At 53.3% G+C, this 27,723-nt stretch overlaps 1 protein-coding gene across 8 annotated transcripts in view; it reads right to left on the reverse strand.

The window, feature by feature from the left end:
- Positions 1-1,545: 1,545 nt before the first annotated feature.
- Positions 1,546-27,723, reverse strand: part of Fbrsl1 (fibrosin like 1) — a 74,162-nt gene continuing 47,984 nt past the window's right edge. For 3 of the 8 annotated variants that reach the window (XM_040731036.1, XM_040731035.1, XM_040731033.1), the window contains 14 exons: positions 16,677-16,722; positions 14,874-15,192; positions 14,498-14,718; positions 14,078-14,146; positions 13,678-13,907; positions 13,042-13,092; positions 11,917-11,985; positions 11,790-11,819; positions 11,540-11,611; positions 9,855-9,984; positions 7,738-7,815; positions 7,447-7,530; positions 7,079-7,283; positions 1,546-3,643 (listed from right to left, as the gene is read on the reverse strand). In XM_040731036.1, coding sequence (XP_040586970.1) covers positions 2,767-3,643; positions 7,079-7,283; positions 7,447-7,530; positions 7,738-7,815; positions 9,855-9,984; positions 11,540-11,611; positions 11,790-11,819; positions 11,917-11,985; positions 13,042-13,092; positions 13,678-13,907; positions 14,078-14,146; positions 14,498-14,718; positions 14,874-15,192; positions 16,677-16,722 — 2,481 coding nt within the window. In that variant the 3' untranslated portion in view covers positions 1,546-2,766. Of the gene's footprint in view, positions 3,644-7,078; positions 7,284-7,446; positions 7,531-7,737; positions 7,816-9,854; positions 9,985-11,539; positions 11,612-11,789; positions 11,820-11,916; positions 11,986-13,041; positions 13,093-13,677; positions 13,908-13,982; positions 14,147-14,497; positions 14,719-14,873; positions 15,193-16,676; positions 16,723-27,723 lie in introns of all 8 variants that reach the window. The other 5 variants (XM_040731034.1, XM_040731038.1, XM_040731039.1 and 2 more) reach the window with 5 other exon arrangements.

The following is a 27,723-nucleotide window of genomic DNA, read 5'->3' on the forward strand; positions in this document are numbered from 1 at the left end:
TGGGTGACGAAGTATTCTTTTCTTCTTTTTCTTTTTTTAAATCCCATTCATTCCATATCCACCCTCTACCCTCCCCCAGAAGAAAATAAAAAATTAAAGTTAGAACAAATGACAAAGACATCTTGCCGACCCCTCTGGGCAATAGCCTGGCCCTGTTGGCTGCCACCTTCTCTTACGCCCAGTCACAGCTGCCGCGTCTCCAGTTCCCTGCGAATGTACCCTCTGCTCTTGCTTCCCTGCCTCCCGTCACATACTCATTTGTTGTAGTTGGAGTAGCGCTGGAAGCTGTAGTGTGCCACTCAGTAAACCCTTTTGCCTAAACAGCTTTACTTGCAAATTTTCTTTGCAACGAGTCATTGGTCTGGTTCAAGGCCGCTGGCTTCTGCTGTACTATCGATACTGGACCCCACCCTAAATTCCTCTTGGATATCTTGCTGTTGCCCAAATTCATGGAGATACTAAGGCTATGGTCCTGCAGCTCATAGATGGGGTGTTGGGGTTGGCCAACTCAAAGGCCTGGATCTGGGCCTGGGTGGTGTTGAGTTGGTCAGCCTACCCCTCCCCCAAAACTCCCACTCAGCTTTTCCAACGCTGGTGCTGTGCTCTCGCTGTGGTCATCGAGGGGCAGGGCCAGCCCAGCATGGCCCTCAGATATCAACATGACTTCAGGTGGCAGCCCAGACCACAGACATCCAGTGGCCCTGGCTGCAATAAGACCATGACCCAGGCATGGCCCCTAGTGGTTTAGGGGAGGTGCTCAAGTATAAAATCTGGGGAAGATCACTACAGGAGCAGCCCATCTGTGCAGCTCTAGGTCCTAAGATTTTCTGGTGATGCAGCTGCTTTAAGGCACTCCTTATTCTGTAAACACTCTGGTGGAATCCTGCTTTGGTTTGTTACTGGTGTCCTGTCGCCCAGGCCTTCCACTCAGCAAGGTGACCTGACTAAGACTTCACTTCCAAACCCAGGCAGGACACTGTGACAGCTACACCGAGTCAGATGTATGGGTGGGTCCTGAGTTCCATCTGTATGGGCAGGTGGCACTTTCCTGCACAAATGTGGGACAAGGCCACTGGCCACCTCTCACCCAGGCACTCTAAGTTTTCATTTACTGGGTGAAGGGTTAACCTGGTCTTGTGTGGAGCTCAACAGTTGGAATCAGACACACCCACCTGTGGTAACATGCTCCCAGGAGCTGGCAGCCCCATGCACAAACAGTGAAAACTCAGGGTTCCATGCAGTAACCCTGGCAAACGCTGGTAATACAGGTTGCTGTGGTCAGAATGGTTAGGGCTCATGTGTCTGTCACCTGGGCCAACCTGTAAGGTCAACAGAGTTCCATGCAGATGAGGGGGGTGTGTGGCGGAAGTGCCACCCACAAAAGCACAGCCCCAAGGGAAACAAAGGGGGCAATGAGGGTCGAGGACTGCCAGCCCCACACTGTCTCAGGGTATCCTCAGGCACTTTGAAGTCCAGAGCCTCATACCCCAGGGAGGGACACAGTGAGATGCCCTGCCTCAGAGCCATACAAGACACTGGACCACATTTCATCCAAACCAAGGCTGTATTTGTCACTGTTGATTGACATGAAAACAGACTGTTGAAAATATCCAGAGTCCACAGTGGAAACACAGGGATAGGAGGGAGGGAGGACCAGAACAAAGCAGACAGGGGTGCTGATGTTGATTTGGCAAAACAGTGGTGGTCAAGAAACCAAAAAAGACAAGCTGACAACGCACGGAAAAAAGCTTGAGGGTATGACTGCAAAACCAAAGGCAGAGGGGCTGTGATAGGCTTAGTGCTGGGAGTGGGGGTGAGGAGGGCAACGCCCAGACAAACGTCTTTTTCGGAACCAACCTCTAAGATTCTGTCTGGCTTACACAGATCCAGAGAACACTGCACTAGGATTAGCACATGGGCACAGGTTTGTCCTCGTAACTAGAGTCAGTTGTGAAGTCCACAGTGAGTCTAAGCAGGTGCCCGGTAGTGTGGCTCTCTGGGAGGCTCAACCACCCTGATAGGAAGCTCAGATACTTCTCCCCCTAAACATCCCATCCTGCCTCCGAGGCTTGCATAGTTGAAGGACAGTCGCTGCAGTTACTCTGCTGAGTGCGTTCACAACGGACAGCCACAGAGTGGGTACACAAATAACCAGAGGGGTTTCTAGAAACTTGTTATAGACTGTCCAGGTTAAGAATTTAATAAGTTTTATAGTTATATCAACAGAATATTTACATGTTTTTTTCTAAAAAACAAACCAAAGAGATCCTCTTACATCTATGCATAATAGAATAAGGCAGAAAACCCAAAGTTTTGTACATTATTATTAATTATTATTTTAATATATATATATATATCTGTAACTTCGGTTCCAAGTACCAAGGGAAGGCCAGAGCCGGGCCTGAGTGCGGAGCCTCACAGTGCGCTGGACAGAAAGACCGTTTCTTTCCATAAATAAGACAAACTCTGGGGCTCAAATGGGATCTGAGAAGTGAAACTGTAAATCCCAACTAAAAATTCTTTTTTTTTTTTTTGGTTCTTTAAAATGTTAGAGCACAAAATTAAGAAAAATACAAAACCATTAAAAATGCTTGTCACCTGTAGGGGAGGAAAAGGTACAAAGCTAAATTTTTCCCAGTGACCTAATCGCAAGCTCGGAAAATGAAGTCAACCCCCAGAAAAGCGTAAAGTCCTTGACTACCCGAGCTGCGCAGCTCCTGTGCTCGGGTCCCAGGAATTTGAGCGAGCCAGTCCGCTCTGCCAAGACTACCGCGCCTCCACCTCGGGCGGGTTGCACGCCGCGGGCGAGTAGTCGCGCCCCTCGCCAGGTCCGAGAGCCAGCGGCGTTGTCCTAGGGCGCGCGGGTGGCGTGGACACTCCTCCTGCAGCCACCAGTGGAGGGGGCGCACCGAGTGCGGCGGCGGCCGGCGGGGTCCGGGCCAGGAGCGCGCCATGCAGCGCGCCAGGCGTCAGGCGCGGGTAGTGCATTGCCGGCAACAGCGCGGTGGCGGTGGCGGCGGCGGCGGCGTCTGGGGCGGGCGCGGGCGCGGGCGCGTGCTCCAGCTCCTCGCGGCGCACCTCCCTCATGCGCTCCGGGCTGTAGTCGTGAGGCTCGCGGTCGCGGTAGACGCGCTCGGAGAGCTCGAAGGGGGCGGGGCCCGCAGCGGGCGGCGGGGCGGGAAAGGCGCGGCGCGGCAGTTCTAGGCCCCGGTAGGTGTCACGCGGCGGATCCCACACGAAGCCCGCCGAGCCCAGGCCCAGGTGTGTGGTGGCCGTGGAGTGCACACTGACGCCTGTGAGCTCCGGTGTCTCGTCTTCCCTGCGCTCCTCCTTCACCTTCACGTCGCCCTGGGGCCTCTCGGGCGTCTGCTTCCCGGACTCCCGACCCAACAGGCCCGCCAGACGCAGGCAGTCACCCAGGGCTGCCTTGCAGTAGGGCGATGGAGGCCGAGCAGTCAGTTTGGCGCCATCCTCTTTGCCAGGTGAGCGGCTCTCCTTGATCCGAGGCTCGGCCTCTCGCTCTGTGAGGATCCCAGGGCGGCTCAGCTCACCTGGGCCCCGCTGCGGAAGGCTGCTGATGGGGTGGCCCACCGGTGCTGCAGGTGAGCTGTGGCTCAGCAGGCGCGACTTCTCCAGGAGGTCCCTGGGGACAATAGGACAGAGCCGTCACTTAGAGCAGCTATAGCTCCTAGGAAGCTGTGACGTTCCTGTGACCTCAAGATTCCTGCTGTGTGGAGCCTCAGTCTCCCGGGCTCCAGGGCTTGTCCCGCGTTAGAAGTACCCTAGCTGACACATTCCTTCCCTGGTTTTTGGTTACAGTTCTCTAACTGCCCTGGGTGGATGCAGGATGTCAAATTGCTTGAGTTCTCCCACTCGGAGTTGGGGCTGGGGAGGCAAGGCAACATGACTGCCCCAGCCCCGGAGTTCCCTGCTCAAAACGTACACATTCTCAGGCCCAGGGGTGTGCGGCTGCCTCGGCACCAGCCTAATAATGCAGGCCTGTTATTCCAGTTGACGGGCTTAGATTGGAGGACTGAAAGGTTCAGCTAGGCTGGGCCACTTGCCCTGGGGCTCTTGAGGGTCCTGTGGCAGGGACACTGCCACCACAGGGCCAGGAGAGGACCCTGAAAACACTGCTGTATACCCACTTTTCTGGTAGGGTCCCCAGCTGTGCCTGCAGCAGGTCCTTCTCCAGGGAGCTCGGAGAGCATCCTTAAGAAGGCTGTGCCTGCTGCGGGAACTGCAGGGGTCAGAGTAGCCTTTGCCTCCCGTGGAGAGGCCCCCCCTTCAGTCCCGTCCTCAGCGCTGACAGTGGGCTACAGCACATGTGTGGGCCTGAGGACGCCCTAAGATCTGGATGCTCTGGCCCACACATGTGCTCTGCACCTTTATTCCCTTGTAAGCTCTTCTTTCCAAACCACTTCTGCTCCTGTGAAAGCGGTCTGTGGGGTAGCCCTCACCCAAGCGGGCCCCCAGCCTTTGACCTGGTTACTGTAATTGGGGTGCCTGTTGCAGCCCCTGCTCAGCTGTTTCCAGTCACTCGAAGGTTGCTGTAGGTAACCACTTATTACCAGAAACAAGCTCCACACTTACCTGGCCTAAAACAGGGTACAAGATTTCCATTTTATGCACTTGTGGCTTGCCTTTAACCCTGAAGACAATAGTAAGTCTGTTGACTGAGGTCTGGACCCAACACAGACTGGGTAATATTTTGGCTTTTAAAGTCTCACTGACTCGGGAACCTTCGTAAGACAGAAGGGCAATCGTTCTGCCAGCCCTTGCCTACCTCCACTCCTGCCACTGCCTGTGTTTCTCCATTTCTGAACGCCCGGTGTTATGAGCTCAAACTGTTTTTCTTTTCAGACAGTTTTCCTGGCTGTTCTGGAACTCGCTCTGTAGACCAGACTGACCTCAAACTCAGAGATCCACCCGCCTCCACCTCCTGAGTGCTGGGATTAAAGGCATTCACCACCCATCAAACCCAATTCCCCAATATGACTGCCTCTATGTCACAGGGATGGACTGTGAAACATAGATTTCTTTTTCTATGACACAAAGGGTCCAATTAAGATCTGGGACCTCAGGCCAGGTGGTGGAGTTGGTGGTAGCAGCACTCGGGAGGCAGACCTCTATGAGTTTGAGGTCAACCTGGTCTAAAAAATGAGATCCAGGACAGTCAGTACTGTTTGATAGAGAAACCCTGTCTCGAAAAACCAAAAAGCAACACACACACACACACACACACACACACACACACACACACACACACCATGAATCCTGCTGTCCAGAACAGAAAGACATATGATTGCTGAAGGTGTGCCATAGTTGTCCTGGAACCGGAACTCTCTCTGTAGACCAGGCTGGCCTCAAACTCAGAGATCCGCCTGCTTCTGCCTTCTGAGTGCTGGAACTAAAGGCGTGCGCCACCAGTGTCCGGCCCACAATAGAATCACATCTGCTTTGGTGTCAAATAGGAAAGGCTGGACCCCCCCCCCCCCCCGTCCCCATCCTGAAACTGGGCTGGTAACATCCTTAGGGAGATTCAGAAGTTACTCTCCACCTGGAGACAAACATTTTTTCTTTTAAACAAGCACCTTTCTCTTTTTCCTGTTCTTGTCTATTCTGCAACTCTGAGAGAGAGATCATGCTGTGATTTCTATACCTATGGACCCTGTTTCATCAAACTGAGACTATGATGTTCTTTCCTGTTTATTTTGCTTTTGGGCCTGCCTCTTAGCTCATAGGTGCCACCTCCTCCTGTGTCCATCCATATTAAGGGTATAACAATCCACATTTGAAGCTGGGCATTGGTGGCGCACGCCTTTAATCCCAGCACTTGGGAGGTAGAGGCAGGCGGATCTCTGTGAGTTCGAGGCCAGCCTGGTCTACAAAGTGTAGCTACAAAGTAGCTACAAAGCTACAGAGAAACCCTGTCTCGAAAAAACAAAACAAAACAAAACAAAAAACAATCCACATTTGAACTGGGAGATGGTGGGTCCCACGGGGACTTGTGCTCTGGTGGAGGATGGGCTCACTTTACCGTGGAGTTGAGCTCACCATGAACAGAAAGGAATCATGTGACCTTGCTGCCATTTTAGCTGGTGACCTCATTAAGATGGAAGCAACCATGAGAGTTGGCCACCATCTAATGATATCATAAAGAAGGCCAATGCCATGCGACCTTGCCACAGTCTTGGTTAATATAAGCACATGGCATCTACAAAGAAAAGCAGCATATGTAAAACTCTGTGGTACCAATAAGTCCTCTGGGGATCACTGCATCCCTTTATGTTCAATTATGGATGAACCAGCCTTCTTCCATCTTGGGCTGGAAAGTCATCTTAAAAAAAAAGTCAATGAGCCAGGCGTTGGTGGCGCACGCCTTTAATCCCAGCACTCGGGAGGCAGAGGCAGGCAGATCTCTGTGAGTTCGAGGTCAGCCTGGTCTACAGAGCTAGTTCCAGGACAGCCTCCAAAGCCACAGAGAAACCCTGTCTCGAAAAACCAAAAAAAAAAAAAAAAAAAAAAAAAAAAGGTCAATGATATAATTCCTAATGATGTTCTACTATACTCAGATTGCCTAGCCCAATGGTCATCAAAGAGTCTTCCCCCAGTAAATGATGGAAACAGTTACAGAGACCCACAACCAAATATTGGGCAGAGCTTGGAGAATTCTGGAAGAGGGGGAAGGAGATTTGTAGGATCCAGAGGGGTGAAGGACACTACAAGAAAACCCACAGAATCAACTAACCTGGGCTCATAGGGGCTCACAGAGACTGAACCGACAACCAGGGAGCCCGCACAGGACTGACCTAGGCCCTTTGTTGGTATTTATAGCTTTAAGACTGAAAGGGAATAGATCCTGCAGATGGAATCTCCCACCCCCTAGTTCCCTTTTCTGCTCTATAAAACTTCTAAGCCCCCCTGCCTGTATGCAGTCTCCACTACCATGGAGAGTTAAGGACAGTGTGCTTCTACAGGTCAGTCTCCTTTTATTTTTATGCCATTTCTTTGATCAATCCCAGTCTAACGGACTAGACAAAGCAGGTAGAGAGGTCTCGGGGCCAGATGAACTCACCGCTCATGCTCTTCCTGGACCTTGTCAGGCTCTCGGTCGTGGTTGGTCAGAGCTGAGAAGCGCTCCATATCCATTGGCTTGGGCCATGGGGGCGGGGTAGGGAAGGAAGGTGGTGCCCGGTGCAGCCGGTTCCAGGCGTCATGGGGGCTGGGCAGGCCAAGCAAAGCTGTGCCCTCCTTAGGGGCAAAGATGCTGCTTCCTGGTGCTGGATGGGGAGATGAGGACAAAGGACCAGGAGGGTGAGCTGGCAAGATGCCCCTCAACACTGTGCATTGCCCGACCCTATCAGGCTGTGAGGAGCCTTAGCCTCGAGGGAGGTGAAGACAGGAGGGTAAGGGGGCAGTGGAATGGATGTGGCAGTCACTCACTCAGTGCATGGCTGCCCAGACCTCCAAAAGCGTGGCTGCTCAGGCTCCCCAAACCTCCAAAGGTGCTGGATCTGCTGAAGGGCTCTGTAGGGGGCGGGGTGAGGAAAGGGCAACGAGGGGTCAGGAATCTGCAAGGCTTCCACCCTGCTCCAGACTAAAAGGGTGGTCCAGGAGCTTTCTTGGTCTGGGCAGGTGTCACCCGTATTGATCCGAGAGGTTGTGGGACTTTCTTCATACCCCTCTAGCCTTGAGGTCTGTGGGAGATGCCACCTAGGCTTCTCAGTCACCTACCTGTCAGGTGACCAGTGGGCAGGAAGCTGCCATGATGAGCGGAGGGGCCAAACGGGTTGGCGGTTGGATGAGTGGCACCTAGGTGAAGGGTAGCCAGGTTGACAAGAGCCCCAGACCTGGGACCTCCTGCCTCTAATGGTGGGTCACAGCGGAGCACCCCAGTTTACTTTGGGAGCCCCTATCTCCCATTCTCTCACCTCTGCATCACTGACGGGTGCATGGTTAGATTGTGAGGTTGGAATTCAGTCTGCTCCCCAGATCTGGGGCCCCAAGGTGGGTAGGGGCAGTGGTACTGATCGTAGTAGAGTTCCCCCAGAGAAGGAAGCCAAGATGTGGATAAAAATGAGGAGGGAAGGCCCAAGTAAGTGAGCCATAATGGGACTGATCCCCAGGGTTTAATGGGACTGATCCCCAGGGTTTAAAACTGGAGCTAAAAATGATCCTGGCTAGCCCAAGGGAGGCAGGTGGTCTTGGGTCCATAGTCTTGGATACACCCTCTATTTTCTAGCTAAATGGAATTTTAAATGAGTAATGAGAAAGAAATAAAACATTCAGGAATGCTTCTATAACTTCTAACACCTTGTTGATGGGTTAGAAGATGATACCAGAAAGGAATGAGTTTCCTTTCCTGGGTTATCTCAACTCAATCCCAACGAAAACATATCAGATGTCTGGTGAACACTAGGCAGGCTTAAGAAATAGAGAATTTAGCCGGGCATTGGTGGCGCACACCTTTAATCCCAGCACTTGGGAGGCAGAGACAGGCGGATCACTGTGGGTTGGAGACCAGCCTGGTCTACCGAGTGAGTTCCAGGACAGGCTCCAAAACAACACAGAGAAACCCTGTCTCGAAAAACCAAAAAAAAAAAAAAAAAAGAAAGAAAGAAAGAAAGAAATAGAGAACCTGGGGAAGTGGGGAGAAGGTAGTGATCATCCAAGGTAGGGACTAAAGGATGGAGGAGAGACCAGCTTTGGAACATGATACCTTGCAGAGCACTAAGGGTATGCTCTGGGGCTTGAGCCAGCTCTGTTAGCCTAACATGCTAACAAAGGTGAAAACATACTTGCCCTCATCCACCTACAAGTGGATACTGAGTGGGAAGAGGATGAAAAGGACTAGGGTAGACTGGGCAGTAGTGGCGCATGCCTTTAATCCCAGCACTGGGGAGGCAGAGGCAGGCGGAGCTCTGTGAGTTCAAGGCCAGCCTGGTCAACAAAGCAGATGCCAAAATTGTTACATATAGAGAAACCCTGTCTCCAAAACCCACAAAGATAGATAGATAGACAGACACAGACAGACAGACAGACAGACAGATAGATAGGAAAGAAAAGGACTAGGTAGCTGGAGCTCTGAGGTGACAGACCCGAGACCTGATTGTAAAAGAAGAGGGACCCTGCAGAGGGAAGAAAGGCAGACAGCGTTCACATGTGTCTGTACATGTGTGCATATGCACAGGCTTCAATGACATTCTCTGAGAGGCCTGAAATTGATGCTGGACCTTGATTTGTCTCTACCAATATCTGGATTCAGATTTTGAGTTTGAGAAGTTCCTTTTATGCCCCTAACTAGTGCAGCACACGCTGTCTACACTGTACTTATGTAGCCTCATGCTGAGTCTCTTTCTTCCTGGAGACCTGGGATTTGGATATATGTCAGACAGGTGTCCTCAATAAACCCTGGGCATCCAGTCTTGTTGCAAAGGGCTCCCAGGGCTGAAAGCATATAACTCTACCCTGCCATGCACTTAGGGAAGGCTGGGACACAGGTTGTTAAGAACAGTTCCCTGCATGTGGAGATAAATCAGACACTGTCCTGGATGTGTTAAGCTTAGAGAAGACAGGGTCCCCATAATGAGGGATGCCACGATGAGGAGGGACCAGGCCACCAAGCATCCAGTAATGTGGGATAGAGGCCCAGGTGATATATATTGGTTAGGGCCTTTAGGAACTAGCACCAGGGTCCCAGGGTACCTGGGTTAGCTTTGGGACATTTGGGGACTTGGGCTTGGGGCCAGTAGTTGATATAAAGAACACTGTGCAAGAGCCCTAGAGAGTTCTCTTACTCCCAACAGAGGATAAGATAGATGTTTTGGCTCTACTCAGACCCCTGGTCTCACCTGTGCTGGAGAAGAGGGGCCGGGCCAGATCCTGTGGGTAGTGGAACCCAGAGAACATGCCTGGGGCGGGGGGCCGGCTGAACAGGTCCAACTTTGTGCCAACCTCCAGCTTGTGGGGGTCCAGCTGCATCTGCAAGGGGACAGAGTATGTTCCAGGGCTGTGTGTAGAGGCTTGGCCACTGCTCCATGGAAAGCCTCAACTGGTGGCCTGGACTATGGATACAGGGACTTCACTGATGGCGCCTCCTGAAGAACTACCCATGTTCTGTCAGCCCAGATGGGGGAAGGAAAGGCAGTTTTAGTGGGCTTCATCTGGGACAGAAAAACCAAAACCTTACTACATACAGTATGCAATGCATGGAGTCACAATGACACGCCCCACTTTTGTATCATAGCTTTCAATTGGTGTGCTTTTTATGTATACAGCATACTTGCATATATCATCTCATAGAAAATATCTTCATTTAGATTTCACAAAATTCAGTTGGAAAAGCATATCCATCGGCCTGAGTTGTTCCAAAGATGCTTGTTTTCCATTGACACAGTTTATGTTTAGAAACAAGAATCTGTAGTGGTAAGATGGCTTGGCAGGTAAAGACTCCTGCCATCAAGCCTGTGGACCTGAGTTCAAATCTTAGGACCCACATGGTAGAAAGAGATTCATCTCTTACAAGTCGTCCTCTGACCTCCACATGCATGCATGGCGCACATGTTGCATGCATACACACACGCACGCACGCACGCACATACACACAAACCCCCCAAACCATGCTCTACTAAAATGATATAGACCTGAGGTGCTTGCCCTTCTCTGTGCTGGCCATCCTTGGAGGTCTCTGTGGCCAGGGGCTGCACTATGGCTCTGGAGACCACAAGGACAAGGTCTCTGTCCCTCTATCCTTGCCTGTACGACCTGCCCTGCCATACCTTGCTATGGCCAGGATTTGGGGGCGCACGTTCCTCCCAGTTCTTAAAGTGTGTTACTGGGTGTGTGTGAGGGTGGCGTTTGCACATCACTATGTAGAGTGCCCCGTGCTAGTGGGAGGCGTGCAGACCTTATACGTCTACAGCTGCCTATCCAACCGGGGTCACAAACTAATGTCATCTGAGTGAGAACCAAGTCCTTATTCCAAAGGTATCACCAGGGATCACTGTGGGCACATCCTAAGTTTTACCACTCCTGCCCTGGAAATCCATGCTGCAAGCACCTATCCACCTCCACCTAAGCATGGGCACTGGAATATAAACAGCACTGTCTCTCCCAAGTCCCTTTCTGTTGATTTCTTTAAGGTCTTTTAGGAGACAGCGACTTTTACAGCCGCACACAAAGGTTCAGTGTATCGTGGGTTAACATCTGTATTGCAGACTGTCCTGACCATAAAGACTTTCACAGCCGCACACAAAGGTGCAGTGTATCTCGGGTTAACATCTGTATTGCAGACTGTCCTGACTGTAAAGACCCTTCCCCACTCCCAGCTCCACTCATCAGATACCTGTGCACATGCATGTGGCCCTCATCCCTGGTCTCTGCATTGTCTTCCCAACCCAGGTTCCTCCCAGGCAGTCCCGAGTCCTTCTCAGTGCGACCTTGGAGCTGGCCAGAGCCTCTCATCACACACCCTAGAGCCCCCCAAACGGCCCCACCAGGGAGGCCCCGGCAGTGCACCCGCCTGGCCCGGCCTCACCTTCATCTTCTGCTGCTGGTGGTAGATCTGCCAGGCGATCTGCACGTGCACCGCACACCACTTCCCTGGTTTCTGTGGCAGGACCGGGATGTGCTCAGAGAGCCCAGCGCCTCTTCCCAGGCCTCGTCTTCCCCAGACGTCTACCATCAGGACCACCCCAAGGCCACCCAGGAGAGAACCGGAGTCCTTCCCAGCCACAGCCAGCCCCGGGTACGCTCCCAACTCCTCCTCCCCACATGCACTCACTCACCCTGACTGCTGTCCGGTATGGATCAGACACCTGTGGTGAACAGGAGAGACGGGTCATGTCCAGGCTCTCTGGGAGAGCAGCACCCGAGTGAACGCTGCCAACTGTGTGAGTGAGTAACAACACCTACCCCAGGGGCTTTCTGCAGCAAAGTGTGAACTGCGCTGGCCCGGCCTGTTATCTCGATTGCGTTTGAAGTCTGACAGGGAGAGGGAGAGAGAGCATGAGCGACCCATGTGCTGAGGAGGAAGGAAGCAGGAGGCCTCTTGGGAGCCCCAAGTTCTGGGATGAACCGTGCTTTGGCCTGCTGGTGGGACCCTGCACAATGTTACCTCAGACTCATCATAGGACCACCTCCCCTTTAGTCAAAACATTTGCCAAGGCAGAAAGACTGGCTAATGACATCACTCAGGAGAGTAGACTGCTTCACTGTGAGAAGCACTTACATACGGTTAAGACAGTACTTAGGGACAGCCAGGTGTTGGTGGCGCACGCCTTTAATCCCAGCACTCGGGAGGCAGAGGCAGGCGGATCTCTGTGAGTTCGAGACCAGCCTGATCTACAGAGCAAGTTCCAGGGCAGCCTCCAAAGCCACAGAGAAACCCTGTCTCGAAAACAAACAAACAAACAAACAAACAAACAAATGAACAAAAAAGACAGTACTTAGGGGAAGGCAGCAAGCCCAGGCCTTCCTGGAGACTTGGGGAGCTGCATGGATATCGCTGGGCCTAAGTGGGGTGGGGCCTACATTCTCTGTTTGGAGGCAGAGGCCACAGGACCTCTCCTACTCAGCTCCTGGCTCTTTCGTTCCTTCCCTCCTGGGTAAGGAGATGAGTTTGTAGGCCATGTCAGGTGGACAACTCCTGCACTGCAAACAGACCCCCCAACCAGCAGGGGGCGCTCATACTGAGGCCAGATTGCAATAAAAACTGGAGCTGCTTTGTAGCCTTGTCCCATGCCCTATAGCCACCCACCTGCCAGTCACCTCCCTGCCAGGAGCAGCTGTACCTTGGGCTGAAAAACACCCTGCAGGGACCCAAAGGGGCTAGGGTGCGCAAGCAGGGTGGGCAGCCCAGGGCCTGTGGGAGGGGAGAGCGGGAAGAGAGAGAGAGTTCTGGGCTGCGGGCCCCACGATGGTGGAGGGCCCTGCGACACTGCTTCTCCCTCCCTAGGGATCCAGAAGGAAGCACAGAAAAAACCTGAGCTTCCCATACCCCAAGCAGACAGTAAAAGGGACTTGAGCACAGGGACTCACGTTGGAATGTCGGAAGTAGGGGCTGTCCAGCTTGGGTGAGAATTTGTCAAACTGCAAGGGAAGAAAGCAAAGGTAAACTTCTTGTATAGGCCTGGTGCCCACCATTGGCCCAGGACCCACCCACGGCTGGGCTGGGCAGTGGCCAGGATGGCACTGCTTTCTGAAGCAGGCGGCCTGGTGTCACCTGGTTCCTTGAGATCCCTGGCCTCTGGCCCTGTGGAGCCCAGGCTCCTGGTTCTGAGAGGCTTGGGTACACCCAGCTGAGGCTATAGGCAGGGGAGTAGGCGTGAAGCCCTGGCTAGGAGGTACGGTGGGAAAGCTATGACCGGCCCAGGCCGATGACAAAGAGGAAATGGCTGTACACAGTGGGGTGAAAACGGACTAAAGAGGGCTGCAGCGGTCTGGTCCTCGCAGCCCAGTCCTGTCTGGACTCCAGATCTGGTGTCAGGCCTAAGACCCAGCACTGGTCCAGCACCCGGCACGGCGGTCGAGTGGGGTCTACACACACAGGGATTAGACGCCGGGGCTGCCTGCTCAGGGCCTATGTGCGTGGGAGTGTGTGCGTCTGAGTGTACAGCTGCCTGCCCCACCCTGCCCGCCCCGCCCCGCTTGCAGCCAGCACTCGGGCCTACGCACCGGCGAGGGTGCGGTGGGCGGCATGAGCGGCGTCGGGGGCAGCCCCGCGAAGGGGGCAAATGTGTGTTGGTGCTGGTGTGTGTGCTGGTGTGTGTGCTGGTGCGTGTGCTGGTGCGTGTGCTGGTGGAACTCGGCCCGCAGCAGAGCCCCCGGGCCCAGGGAGGCGCCAGGCCGCTCGGCGTTCTGCACCAGAAACCGCGTGTTCAGCTCTTGCCTGAGCAGTTCGTGATCTACAAGAGAAAAAGAGAGAGAGACGGAGAGGCACGTCGGCCGCGGGCTCCCAGTGGGGCGAGGCGGATAGTCACCTGGCACTCCCGGGGTCGGCAGGCCAAGCCGTGGTGGCCGCTCACTACGTGCGGGCCCAGGGGTGGAGGTAAGAGAGGAGCCTGTGACCAAGTACCAATCAGAATCCCCGAATGAGGCTGGCAATACATGATTGGCTGGTTGAATGAGATCAACAGGCTGGCATCTAGAGGCAAGGAGAGAAGTCGGTGAGCCCTGTCCTGCGTGGCCCACAGTCAAGGTTGGGATGCCTGCCCCCAGGCAGAGTGTTCCTGTCCCTGCAGGATGGCTGGCTGACTCCATTCAGAAATCTTTCAGAGATTAACAATTAGTGAAGGTTCCAGCCAGAAGTAAGGGGAGGGACGCGGGCCCCAAGCGGGGTTTTCTGGAGGTCGGGAGCAGCAAAAGCAGGCACGTGGCCTCTAAGACCCCACCCCTGGGAAGGGTCAGCCCACGAACCTCCGGGGAGCTTCACCTCTTCCGTCTTGCCCCAGGGCCCCATCAAAATTAAGCATGCGCCCCTGGGTGTAATACCTACCGGCGGGGTGTCCTGGGATGACCAGGCTGCTGGCGGGCAATGCCGGGGGCGGGGGCAGTGTTGGGGGGGCAGCGAACATTGCCGCGGCGTGGTGCTGGTGCTGCGCCTGGGACCTGAGCGCCAGGTGTGAGGTAGACAGGTGGGGGCCAGGGCCTTGCGGCGACAGTGTCACGTGCTTCGTCAGGCCCAGAGGGGTGCCGCTGACCGTGCTGCTGCTCCTGCTGCAGGACACAGGGTTCAGTGGCATCCTTTTTCTCAGAGCCCGAATGTCCCACAGCCACACCCTCCTCTTCCAGGGCCAGCAGTGCCTCCCTCAGTCCTGAGCGGGTAGGAAGCCATAGCCCCACCCAAGGACGCGGTCCCACCCACTTCCCACCTGAGGTTGTGCAGGTGCAGGCTGTTGGGTGCCACCTGGCCAGAGCCAGGGCCCACGAAGGCGCCCAAGGACAGAGGCACGTGTGTTGGGAGTGAGCCGCGATGCTGCGAGGTGAGCTGTGGCTGCGGGAGGTGGTGAGGTACTACAGGGGCTTCCCTCTTCACCAGGGGGCTGCCCGGAGCTCCAGACTGAGGTCCTGAGGGCGCAGGCGCTGAGGCAGGCAGGAAAGACTCGGTGCTGAGCTCACGGCTGCGCTCCAGGCCTGACACCTTGGGCACTGCCCCTGCCTTGGCCTCTGACTTCTCACCTCTCCCAGAGCCTGCGGAGAAAGGGTTGAGCGTTTTGTTGGACCCGGTTCTATGTGCCCAAGCACCACCTGCCACCAACCACTGTGTCCAGACCCTGCCATTGCTCCTGGCACGGCGTCAAAGGCCCTGCGATGACCCCTATATCCAGTTGGGAAGCATGAACAGAGACAAGTCGTGTTCATGACCTGAAGGCACACAGGTGAGCTCAGTTTGTGTGCTCGCCTCCTCCCTGGTGTCCAGCCCCAGGTCTCTTCATAACCCCAGAATACTAGGCCCCAAAGTAAGGCCAGGGTAAAAGGCTGTAATAGCCCCACTTTAAAAGCTGCTGTGAGGTTTGTTTTTCTTTTTGCTTCCTCTCTTTATTTCATGTGTATGAGTTCGGCTGCATGCATACCTGTACACCACCAGGCTGCCTGTGGAGGCCACAAGTGGGCATCAGATCACCTGGAACTGGGAGCTACCATGTGGGTGCTGAGAATCAAATCCTGGTCCTTTGGAAGAGCAACCAGTGCTCTTAATCTCTCCAGTGCCCCTTTTTCTCATTTAAAGTATTTCTGAGTTATGTGTCTTTGTACGGATATGTGCAAGTACCTGAGGGAGAGAAGACGCACTGGATCCCTTCGAGCTGGAGTTACAGGCATTGTGAGCTGCTGTTAGAACCCGGACTCCAGTCCTCTGACAGAGCAGCATGATTTCTTAACCACTGAGCCCTTAATCCCGCCCTTTCTCACTCACTCTTGAGACTGGGTCTCGCTATATAGTCCTGGTTATCCTGGAGCTTGCTCTGTACACCAGTCTGGCCTCAACACAAGATACCCCCTGCCTCCCAAGTGACTAAAGGCTTGTGCTGCTATGTCCAGCTCCCTTGTTCTCTTCACGTTGTGTGCATGAGCTCGTGTATGCGCTTGCAATGGTACACACTTGGAGCTCAGAGGACGACTTGTGGGAGTCATTTCTCTCCTATAGTGTGGATTCAGGTCTTCAGGCTTGGCAGCACCCTAACCACTGAGCCATCCCACTAGCTGTTGGGAGATGAGTCTTGAACATTCTAAGCAAGTACTCTACCTACCGCTGAGCTGTATCTCTTTAGCCTTCCTTGACTTTTTATTTTGAGACAGGGTTGCTTTAAGTCACCCAGAATGGTCTTGAACTCACTCTGTAGCCCACAATGGGCCTCAAATTTTAATTCTCCTACCTCAGCTTCCCAAGTAGCTGGGAAGATAGGCCTGTGCTCTTAGAACCCCATTTTGTAGACAAGATTAAGGTTCTACAAGGACTTGCCCCAGGGGTGATACCTGCCCAACCTCTGCTCACTCCCTTGGCTGCAGCATGCACTGATGCCTGCGGTGGTCGGTGGAAGCCGGCTCTTACCCAAGACTACTTCTCTTCGGCCCACCATCCCTACCCAGTGAGATAAACAGGCCCTCCCAAGGCTCCTGCTGCTCTTGAGTCTCTACAATCTGAGACCCAGGAGCTGGGCTGGGGATAAACTCACCTTCGTCAGGTGCCAGGGCAAAGAGCTTCTCAGAGCCTACAGATGCCTGAGGAGAGAGAAGAGGCTAACAACAGGCTGAGCTGAGAGTGACTGTTGCCCATCACCCCAGCAGAACCCAATCCCTGGTGCACTACGCATTCCTGAAGAAGACATACTTAGTCCTGGACTTGGCGGTGTGCACACATGTTTATAATGTCCATATGGCTCCTCTCTATTTAGAGCAATGGACTTCTTCAAAATGGGGCGTGACGGCCTTGTTGTGGAATGAGCTGAGCATGCCACCAGACTGGCAGACAGCCCATCTCTGTGCTTGGGGCTCTGCTGGGTCTCAGGCACAGGCTGAAGGCGGAGAATGGAGGAGAGTCCTTACTGCATATCCCTCTTGTCCAGATCAGGGAACAGTGTCAACGCCAAGAGAGTTAGAGAGAAGAAGAACCGCCTATTGATGGGCATGCAACCCTTGGACATTGTGGCTTGACTATGCCATCTACAAACGTGCCAGGCCACATTCACAGCTATCTTGGGAGACAGTCAGCTGTAGGTCATAGTTGGTCCTACGAGGTACCAGGTGGGAGGCGTGCCCATTCACATGCTGTGGTACAACGCCATTCTCTATGTCTGGGACTGGCCAAGTCAGGGCTCGTGTAGTCCAAGCGTGTGACCACTCTGAGGGGATCTACTGCTCTCTCTCTTCCATTTCTCCTAGAGAAGCACAGCTGCAAATGTTGAACTGAGCAGGCACTCACAGCTGTGCAAGAAGTTAGGATGAGAATGTGGACCCGGAAGACGAATGATGGAGGGCCCATACTCTGAAGGACTTTGCAGTTTGAAAACACTTGGTAAAAGTGACTCTGGGAAACTCTTACGGTGGTGGCACAGGCAAGCTGGTCTGTGGGCAGTGAGGGGACGTGGGAGCTGTGGAGAACGGCGTGCCCTTATGACAGAAGCCCTGGAGGACTCCCTGACGCTCCACACGACAGGGCACTGTGAGTGTGCCCTCCTGGCCTCTGTGCTGTGTCACACGCAGGCTCAGGGAGAACCTCCTGGGAGTGGTGCTTCCCCCCACAACCAAGCACAGAACCTTCCATCAACAAACAATCTGGCCATGGGCTTCTAGTTTTCACCTGAAGCCCCAAGACTGTCTCTGCCTCTCCCTGTTCTGCACCTGCATACAAATGCTGCCATGCTATGCCGGGTTTGTGCCGACGACTGTACCCACCTAGTACGCCTCAGACACTGCTTCAAAAAGGGAAGCAATATGACACGTCACACATTGGCCACAGACATGCTTACACAAGCTGCCTGTGTATGTGCACTGTACATGAGTTTTATATGCATGGGCACTGTATAGGTATATGCACACGCCTAGATGTCTGCTCATGATTATATATGCACTTTTTTTGTTGTTGTTGTTTTTTTTTTTTTTTGGTTTTTCGAGACAGGGTTTCTCTGTATTGTTTTGGAGGCTGTCCTGGAGCTCGCTCTGTAGACCAGGCTGGCCTCGAACTCACAGAGATCCACCTGCCTCTGCCTCCCGAGTGCTGGGATTAAAGGTGTGTGCCACCACCGCCCAGCTATATGCACGAGTTTTGCATGCCTATATCGTACAGGCATAAGGCTGATCATGTGTAAGCAAGTATATGGGTAGACACATTAGTGTACATGTTTACATATACTAACATACACAATGAGTGTGTGTGTATGTGATCATGTCAGTAAGGTCTGGAGGACATGCGTCACTGGAGATTGGTGGAGTTCGGTGGATCCGGAGCCGTGGACCTGGCTCAAACTCTCCTATTTTATGATTTTAAGAAGGAATTCAGTTATTACTGAAAGCGATGGCATAGCTTTTGCAGGGAGAGGACAGGCTTGCTCCAAGGTAATTCATGGGAGACAGCTCAGAAGAGTGGGCTGGAGCTGCGGGCGAGTGTAGCTCTAACTACAACTTCCCCAGCTCAATGCAACAGGACAATGTTCACAGAGCCTCTAAGTGGCCCAGCTCAAGGCCTAGGGTAGGGACACCCCAGGGTCTATCACAGGCAAAGGGGTGGACAGTGTCCAATCTGTCTAGCTCAGCACAACCAGGAAGAGCTGTGGACACAAGCAATAGGATGAATCTCAACTGCCAAAGAGCACATGCTGCAAGATGCCATCTGTACATTCAGGAAAGTGCAAGGCGGCCAGAGGGTGCTGTGACTTGGTGGGTGCTGTCAGAACGAATCAAATCGGATTGTTTAGGTGCATTTTATTGGACATAAACTGTAATCCCCAAATCAACAAAAAGATGTGGTGTTGAAGCTTGAGCAGGCCTAGGGGTATCCAAGCATGTCTATAGGAGGCACCCCTCACTTGGGAGAGCAGATGGCTAGACCTTACTGTTTTCTATGTCAAATTATCCCCAGACATGAATGTAAGAAAGACTGGAACAGTACAAAGGCATCATGGGTATGAAAATGGGGCCCTTCCTACCTACACCTCAGGAGCTCATGCCACAGAAGAGGCAACAGATTCATGCCAATGACATCCCTCCCTGTACCCAAGGGCTCTAGAAAAGGCCAGGACAGTAAGCTACCCTTGGGCTGCACTGACCATGAACATGCTTAAATTGGGGTCCATTTCCTTCTTTCTGATTGGTAGAGTTAAGAAAAACCCCAGAACACTGGAGCTTGGCAGAGATGGCTCACTGCTTAAGAGCACTGACTGCTCTTCCAGATGACCAGGGTTCAATTCCCAGCACCCACATGGTGGCTCTCAGTCATCTGTAACGCCAATCCCAGGGGATCTTCTGGCCTCTTTGGTACATGTGCACGCATGCAGGCACAGCACCCATGCACTTACTAATTTTTGTTTGAGGCAGGGTTGCATTTTGTAGCCCCGGCTGGCTTGAAACTCACTGTGTATACTAGGTTGACTGCAAACTCAGAGATAGACCTGCCTGCCTTAGCCTTCTGGGTGCTGAGATTAAAGGCGTGAATCACCATGCCCAGCTTTTTTTTCTTTTCTGGTTAAAAAATGAATATCCCAGAACAGTGAGAGGCAGAGCCAACAGGGGACTGGACAGAGAGGTGGTGAGCAAGGAGGCCTGGGCCACTCTGACCACCCAGCTTTGCTCTTTCCTGGTGACAGACTGAGGTACTTACTACAAACTAGGTAACTGTGGTGCTTTTTAAGCACAGCGTAGGCTACCTCACCTCGCGTAGCAGAGCTCTCAGTGAACTGTGAACTTCTGTAGTCTATAAGCCTCTGTGCTTTGTCACACCCATGATATGGAACCAGTGGTGCTCCCAATTCCCTGGAGGTGGAGGGCCTACCTGCCAGGGCTGGGTAGGAAGAGAGGCTACAACTCAACCTGTAGCTCCAAGTGTGGTGCCTGCTGGGTTTTGGTCCTGGGAGGTGAAGCAGAGTAGCTTCAGATACAAGTCAGCACCCAGCCCAGGGCATCGCGGGTCTCTACAGCTAATGCCAGTAAGACCCGAGATTAGCCCAGATCCCCTCAATGCTGAAAACACTGCCCAGCTTAGCCCTTTCGCCTCATGCCATACCTTATAGCTGGGGCTTTCCCAACCCTGACTCTCTGCCCTTCCTACAGCCACAAGCTAGTTCAGTATAGGAGATGACAGGACGAACCCGATTCCGAAAGGTCGAGGCTGTTTTCCTTCTTAATTCTGCTGCTGGGGTGCTGGGAGGATCGACCATTGTAGGGTCTGCCCTACACGGGCCTCAGAGCCACAAGGGCCAGTGAGTCAGTTGGTGGATACGAAAAGTCAGGGACCTGCTGAGCAGGTAAAGAGGATCCTGTGGGGTGAGAGTCAGCTGTGACTTATCATTGTTGTCTATAGACAGGAACACCAGGGTCCTGGAGATGACTGAGCTCCCCTGACTCAGGACTGCCCCTTATTACCTTGCCCTGTCTACCAGGACACCCAAAGTCCCAGAAGGTTCCGTCATCATCACCCTATCAGAGCTACGGCAGGCCACTCGGTCATCAGTTTTTATACTCAAGGACCATTTGAGCTAGCTTAACTTTTATAAAGTTCTTTACAATAAACCAAATGAGAACAAGCAGCCCCAAGTGGAGAAAATTTTAGGCTCACCGCAGTCCAGAGCCCAAACTTCTCTATGGCTGTGGTGGAATTCTGTAGAATCCCTGAACCCCTCCTATCCTGTTTTTTCGCAAACAGGGCTGCCATGGTCCCCACTAATCTCTCTTGGCATCTCACGAGGTCCCTCGGGAGCACCATCTGCCCTGTGTCTACAGCTTCCCAGGTTGCAGCCCTGCTACATACCCAGCCCCACAAGGCACCGGGGAATGGCAGCTAACATCCCTCTGAGGAGGCTGCCCTAGGGTCTTCACGATTAACAGAGCCCTGCTGCCAGGCCCCCTGGGTGCCGCCAGGCCCTACCACGCAGGGATCTCAGCAAGGCCATCTTGGACTTATGCCCCACATGCAGCCTCCAAGTGAGCTTGGTGCCCAATCGACATCTGTAAGCCAGAAAGGAGGAGCTCTGATCTCCCCAGGCAGGCACAGAAACAAGACATCAAGAGCTGCATCCTGCTGGGCGGTGGTGGCCACGCCTTTAATCCTAGCACTTGGGAGGCAGAGGCAGGAGAATCTCAGTGAGTTTGAGGTCAGCCTAATCTACAAAGCGAGTTTCAGGAAAGCCAGGACAGTTACACAGGTAAACCCTGTTTTGAAACAGCCCCCCCCCCAAAATCTGCAATTCCACATCTAACGCAAAAAACAACTTCCAAACTCCAAGATAAGACCTTGTTCCTTGGCACAAATAGTAGGCAGCAAATGAAAAGGACCTGAGTTTTTTGGGGTGGGAGAAAGAGGGTAGGGTGACCTCTGCTCTGCCTGCCTCTAACTGAGACCTAATGACTCTTTACTGTACCTCTTAGGAATGTTTTGTCCCAGAAGAGCCATAAGCTCCTTGATTCTCAATCTGCTGGGGGGGGTGTGTGGCAGAGGGAACTGCTCCCTCCAAGGGTAGAGTGAAACCCCAGACTCCAGGAGAGCCGAGGGGAGCAGTGTGGAGGTGGGGAGCAGAGTGGTGAGAAGCAGGGGTGGCATAGTCTCCCCAACACAGGACAGTGCCTGGCATGACCACAGCCAGTTCCAATCTTCCTCCACGGGCAAATCTACTGGGGAAGACCATGGGTGCAGGCAGGAAACTTAGTGCTTTGCAGAGTTTCGAACACATGGCCGGCCAGGCTGGTTATCCCTGTTCCGGAAAGCTCTGGCCCAGAAGACCCCAGCTTCCAGGACCTCTGGGGGAACCAGTGGTGTCAGTGGCACAAGTTTGAGCTGCAAGCACAGATGTTCCTTCGTCTTTTCCTTTCTGCCAAACTTCAGAGCTGACTAGTTAGGCCAAGACGGACGGGTGTTTTACTGGGGCTGCCAGACCTGCGTTAATAACTTTCTGGGCACTATCTACTGGGACATGACTCAGGCACGAAGTCCTCCAATTTTGGTGTGCAGCCAGAGTGCAGAATAAAAGAATATGGTCACTTCATACCAAGATGCATGTGGGAAATCCCCAAGTTGCAGGTTTGTGGGTCTACGCAAAAGGCGTGTCTGGTAGGAAGACACCACCAATCCTCCGAGGGGCGTCAATGTGGCCCGGGGCTAGGGTCACCCTTCGCTTTGTTTCAGACTACTGGACCCTAGGGGCAGCCTCGGATTATACAGGAAGCGCAGCCTCTGCTGGCCGCACCCCGCCCCAGACAAAGAACTCAACTCCAGGCAGGTGAGCAAGGCACCACGCACCCGGTGGCAGACTGCGCACAGGGGTGCAGACAAAGACGCGCGCCCCCACCGTGCCCCGCCTGCCTACGCCGCGTGCCGGACGGGCCCGGGACCCTCGCCAGACAACACCCCTCCTGTCTGCCACCACGTGCGCCCTAGGTGCTGCTTTGAGAACACGGGGACTCTGAGCGACATGCTCCAGCAGTGGATGCATGAACGGGGCTCCCAGGGCCGTCCTCTTGCCCATTCCTCAAAGGGGTTGGTGCTTCCCCACCCGCGATGCCCGAAGTCCCGCTTTGCTCTTCGGAGCCCACAACGCGCACTGACCTCGCGGGCACCCAGATCCCGCGCGCTCCGCAGCGTTCGTCGAAGGTCTGAGCCCTAGGTGCTGCACGGGCGCGGGTAGCAGAGAAACTCCTGCGGGTCTACCACCCACGTAGCCTTTTTCTGCATGCCCTGCTGAGCCGGAGCCCGGGCCGGGGGCGCGCGGGGCGCACGAGTCCCCGCGCCTTCTCTGAGCGCAGCGAGCGCTCTGGGAGCAGCGGCCGGGAGCCGTCGGACGGGCGGACGGCGGTGGCGCGGGCAGGCGGGGCGCTGTGTGGGCGGGGCACGGGCAGGCCCAACTAATCCAACCCCGAGGCGTGGATCTGCCCGTGCTGGGCGGCTGGCTTCATTCTGGAGTTCTGATCTGACCTGATACCCCAGGGTCTGGGCACATCGACCACAAGAAATGCCCGTGGGCTTGATTCCATAATCATCTTAAAAACAAGTTGCAGATAACTGATACTCCGCTTATATTAGGATAAACAGCCAGAAAGAAGCGTGATCACTGGCAAGTTGAGGAGCTGGGGCACGAAGGACTGACAGGGTCCTGAGAGCCAATAACAAATGTGCCAACCAACCCTGTTTTTCCTAGAATCCAGATAGGACTTCAAGCCACTGTCATGCTGAAAAGGGCCATGTAGCCAGGCTACCCCCGTGTGACCCAGTGACTTTACAGAAATCTGTCAAAAGTGCCAGTCTCAAACAGTATCTTCAAGCTCTTTCATTGTATTCGAGTTACTTACCAAATAAAGATATTAACAAAAGTAAGGCCACCATCAAATCCTGACATTTCCTCCCACAAAACAAAAAGCACTGTTAGATGCCTGACAGCCAGTCACAGAGCCTCAGCCTCACAAGCATCAAGTCACCAACAAGGAAACTGCAACTGGAAGGAAACTGTTGACACCTCCTTATCAAACAGCTAGATTATGGCAGAGCCAGACCTGGCCAAGGGTCTAGCTCCAGGGGTCAGACATTTGTAGGTCAAGTTCCCTTTGGGGTGGGAAGTGAGATGTCAGGGACCGGGGAGAGATACAAGCAATACTGGCTGCAAAAAGGTGGATCGTGTGTGTGTGTGTGTGTGTGTGTGTGTGTGTGTGTGTGTGTGTGTGTGTGTGTGTGAGAGAGAGAGAGAGAGAGAGAGAGAGAGAGAGAGAGAGAGAGAGAGAGAGAGAGAGAGAGAGAGAGAGAGGTGGATACACACACCATGGTGAGGTCTACAGAAAGGTCAGCAGGGAATGTGTGGGAAAGGGGACACAGCTATCTATCCAATGCTGATTCTGACTTTCTGAATGCCTGGTTCAGGACAGGACCCTCCAGCTATGACTGCTTCTGGGACTTCACTGTGTACCGAGTGGCTGACTTGGCTGACTGGCCCTGTGGGCTCTGGACCGTAGCTGGCCCTCCAGTGTCCAGAGGAGGCCAGCACTGGAATGCGCCGTCCACCAAATCCCACATCCTTCCAAGTACCACTGCTCTGCCTTGTTTTTAACTAGGTTTGTGGTGGAGTGGTCTGTGTGGGACACATTTAGCCTGGAAAGGTTTACTGTCCTGCTTCCTTCGACAGAAGAGAGCCATGGGCAGAAAGGCCCAGAGGTCTGACAATGATATATCTCACCCCTCAGGTGGAAGCCAGAGAGAAGTAATCTGGCAGTAATTTGAGGCCCAGGAGCTAACGGAGTGGGAAGGCAAGACCCCTGACCAGAGCTTCCCTCCCAGGGGTCTTGTCTACTCAAACATCCAAACTACAGGAAGTTATTATCCTGTAGCAACTGTGATTGTCATTCCTTGTCACTCCTGAGGCCACCTTGGGCAGAAGAGCTCTTGAAGAAGGATTAATCCAACCAATGGGCTTACAATTCACAGCCAGGAGATAGTACTTGACCAGCCTACAGCCTGGTCTAGAAGTAAAATTAGACTTACAGAACCTGGGGCAGGCCTGTCTAATTTTATTTAGGAAGGAAAGCAGTTGTGAAATGAGAGGCTTAATGAGGTTAGGAATTGAGAAAGGAGTGGGAATAGATTATCATGGGAAATAAAAGCAGACGCCAGAGACAGCACTGATATCAAACATCAGGCTTCCCAACCAAATATCTATAACCCAGTGAGGTTTAATGGTGGTGTTGGGGCTCATTTATCTAAAACCCATGGTTCAACAACTCGTATTATAACTTCATCCATCATCATTCTATGTCTCTGGGGGAAAGATGTTGTCACTGAGGGGATCCACCTGGAACTGGAGCTGCTGGAAGTATCTAGGGTCATTTGGTTATGCCACTCTCGACAGTTCTGGGGTACCCCAGCCTCCACTTGACTACAGCTAGTAACTGGGCCTCCTTGAGGGTCTAGCACTGTCCTAGAATTGCACACCAAGCATGAGCTGCTCCCTTTTGGCTGTTACTCTGGAGACAAGTCACCAGCTGAGTCTGAGGTCACAGGGCAAAGAACTATGAGGTGTGGCCACGTGACAGTGGCATCCTACGTGACAGTAGAGGCACGGGCAAGTGTGCTGGTATTGGGATCTGGGGAGCTGTTGTAGATCTGACATGAATAGCTGAGCCACCTGGATAAGACATCAGGATGGTGGCGGCTTCTTGGGCCAAGGGCAGGACAGTGGTGTTAAGTGTGTCAAGTGCCCAAAGTGCTTCCTAAAAAAACGTCCACTAATGGGTGGCCCTAATACCACTCAGCATCTGTGGCCTGCAGGCCATGCTTTGAGAATTACTGTAGTGGAGATGCAGGGGAGGCAGCCCCATCTCAGAGATATCCTGAAGCTGCCAGGAGCTGGGTGAGGCAGGGGTTAAGTAAGCTCAGGGCCTACTGGCCTGACAGCACCTTGACTTTGGGCTGCTGACTTCAGTGCTCAGCATGGGGTCAGCATTTAGATCAGTCAAGTTGGCCTGTGAGACATTTTCTTTTCTTTTCTTTTTTTCTTTTTTTTTTGGTTTTCAAGACAGGGTTTCTCTGTGTAGCTTTGGAGCCTGTCCTGGCACTCGCTCTGTAGACCAGGCTGGCCTCAAACTCACAGAGATCTGCCTGCCTCTGCCTCCTGAGTGCTGGGATTAAAGGCGTGCACCCGACTGGCATTTTCTTGATTAATGATTGATGTGGGAAGGCCCAGCCCAGTGTGGGCAGTGCCGTCCCTGGGAAAATGGTACAGAGTTGTATTAGAAAGCAGCCTGAGCAAACCATGGGGGACAAGCCAGTGACTAGCACTCCTCCATGGTCTCTGCCCCTAGATTGCTACCCTGAGTTCCTGCCTTGGCTTCCTATGATAACAGATGGATTGTAACCTCTCAGCTAAATGATATTTTACCATATCAACAGAAACCTAAGACATACACAGTGTAGCAGGAAGTCAGCAGGCTTCAGTCATTTCACACCCTTGAAGTCACTTTAGATGGGATGTCACCTGGGAGGGAAGCAGTCTCCACTATTGTGCCTAACCAACCTGTGCTGTCCCTCACAATATGACCCATGTGGGTGAGGTCCACTTATCCTTTGCAGGGCCTTCTTGGTGGCCAGAGTGTATGGAGCATCTACTAGTCGACATCCACAGATGGACTGCAGACTAGTCCCAGAGGCTGGCTAGCCACAGGGCTGAGGCCACACATAGCAGGGAGGAGTCCTGGCCAGATTGCTGGCAGCCAGCTGGGACCTAATGGGCTGCCTAATGAGCTCCCACACAATTTTTCACCCATATTTTTCCAATAAAAAAAGTGCAGTTAGACTCCAGCCACAGCCCTGAGGGGGAGTCATTCATTTGCCTGGCCACTCCTGAGCCTGCAGCCAGCACTTCCTATATTGCCAGCTCCGCAGCAGAGTGTAGCCCTGGTGGGTGGAGGTGCGTAGCTGTCCTCCGAGTAGAGCTTGCGGGCTGCTGAGCTTTGGGAGCTGGGTAAAAAGTCTGCTCGAAAGACTTGGAGTGTCTGCAGCAGAGCTCCAGGCTTGTCCCTGGGGGAGGGGACATCTGTCGGCCTTGGAAGAAAGATGCCGAGAACACAGAATCACCACCCTATCTAGGTGAACTGTCCAGTCTCCCCTTCCTGTGTCTACCAGGCTAAGCCTATCGGAGCCAGTGCCAAGGCTCCTACACAATGAACGTATTGTGCCCTCCCCGACTCCTGGGTCTCTCCATGGCACCAGACCAGGATGGACTCAAACTATCAGAGCTGTCTGCCTCTGCCCTCCTGAGGGTCTAGCCACCACTTGTCAGTGACCATGTTCACTGCTTCCAGGTCACCTGTATCAGGGAATGTGCTGTGAAAACTCAAATGCAGGTTCCAGGTTCCCCCATGAATATGGGCTACTGAAGGGCTTTTCTCCCTCCCAAGTTCTTGCTGTGTCGAAAAGATAGAAACAGGGCAGTAACTTAGTCCCAGCTTGCTTCTCAGTAGGGAACCTGGCCTGGGTATATAGCCTTGGGGCACAACACTGGATAAGACATCAGGCGTCCTGGAGGCCCAGGGTCAACTCTGGCTGCCGAGTGTAGTTAGGGGAAATGTTGGAGATCAGTCAGCCCTTCTGGCCACCTGTCCTCAAGGGGGTGATGTATTTGTTTCTTCAGAAGGATGAAGGAACAGGAGCTTGAAACCCCTTCCTGTCTCCCTCCATCCCGTATGCTCTGAGCAGCTCTGGGCTACAGAGAGACTTTTTCCTAAAGTTAGCTTTGTACCAAAGGTGATACCAAGGGACCTGCAGGCTTTCCCAGGTGCTTGTTTAAATGTTACGTCTGTACAAGGCCTCTGTCAGCAAAGGAGGCAGCAGCTCCAGACAGACAGACAGGGAGGGAGGGGCAACAACTCCCTCTTTCCCACGGGTCTCCCACTCTGAACCCCAGTGGCTCCTTCTGCACATACTCATCTCCAGGGTCTTTTTTCCCAGATGTGCTGTTCAGGGGACCTGTAAGGAGAACCTGTGCTGCAGAGGGAAACAGTAGAGACAGCACAGGGACTTGAGGCCGGATGATACAA

The sequence above is a fragment of the Mesocricetus auratus genome, unplaced genomic scaffold, assembly GCF_017639785.1.
Source record: "Mesocricetus auratus isolate SY011 unplaced genomic scaffold, BCM_Maur_2.0 Super-Scaffold_100025, whole genome shotgun sequence".
Classification (NCBI taxonomy): Eukaryota; Metazoa; Chordata; class Mammalia; order Rodentia; family Cricetidae; genus Mesocricetus; species Mesocricetus auratus.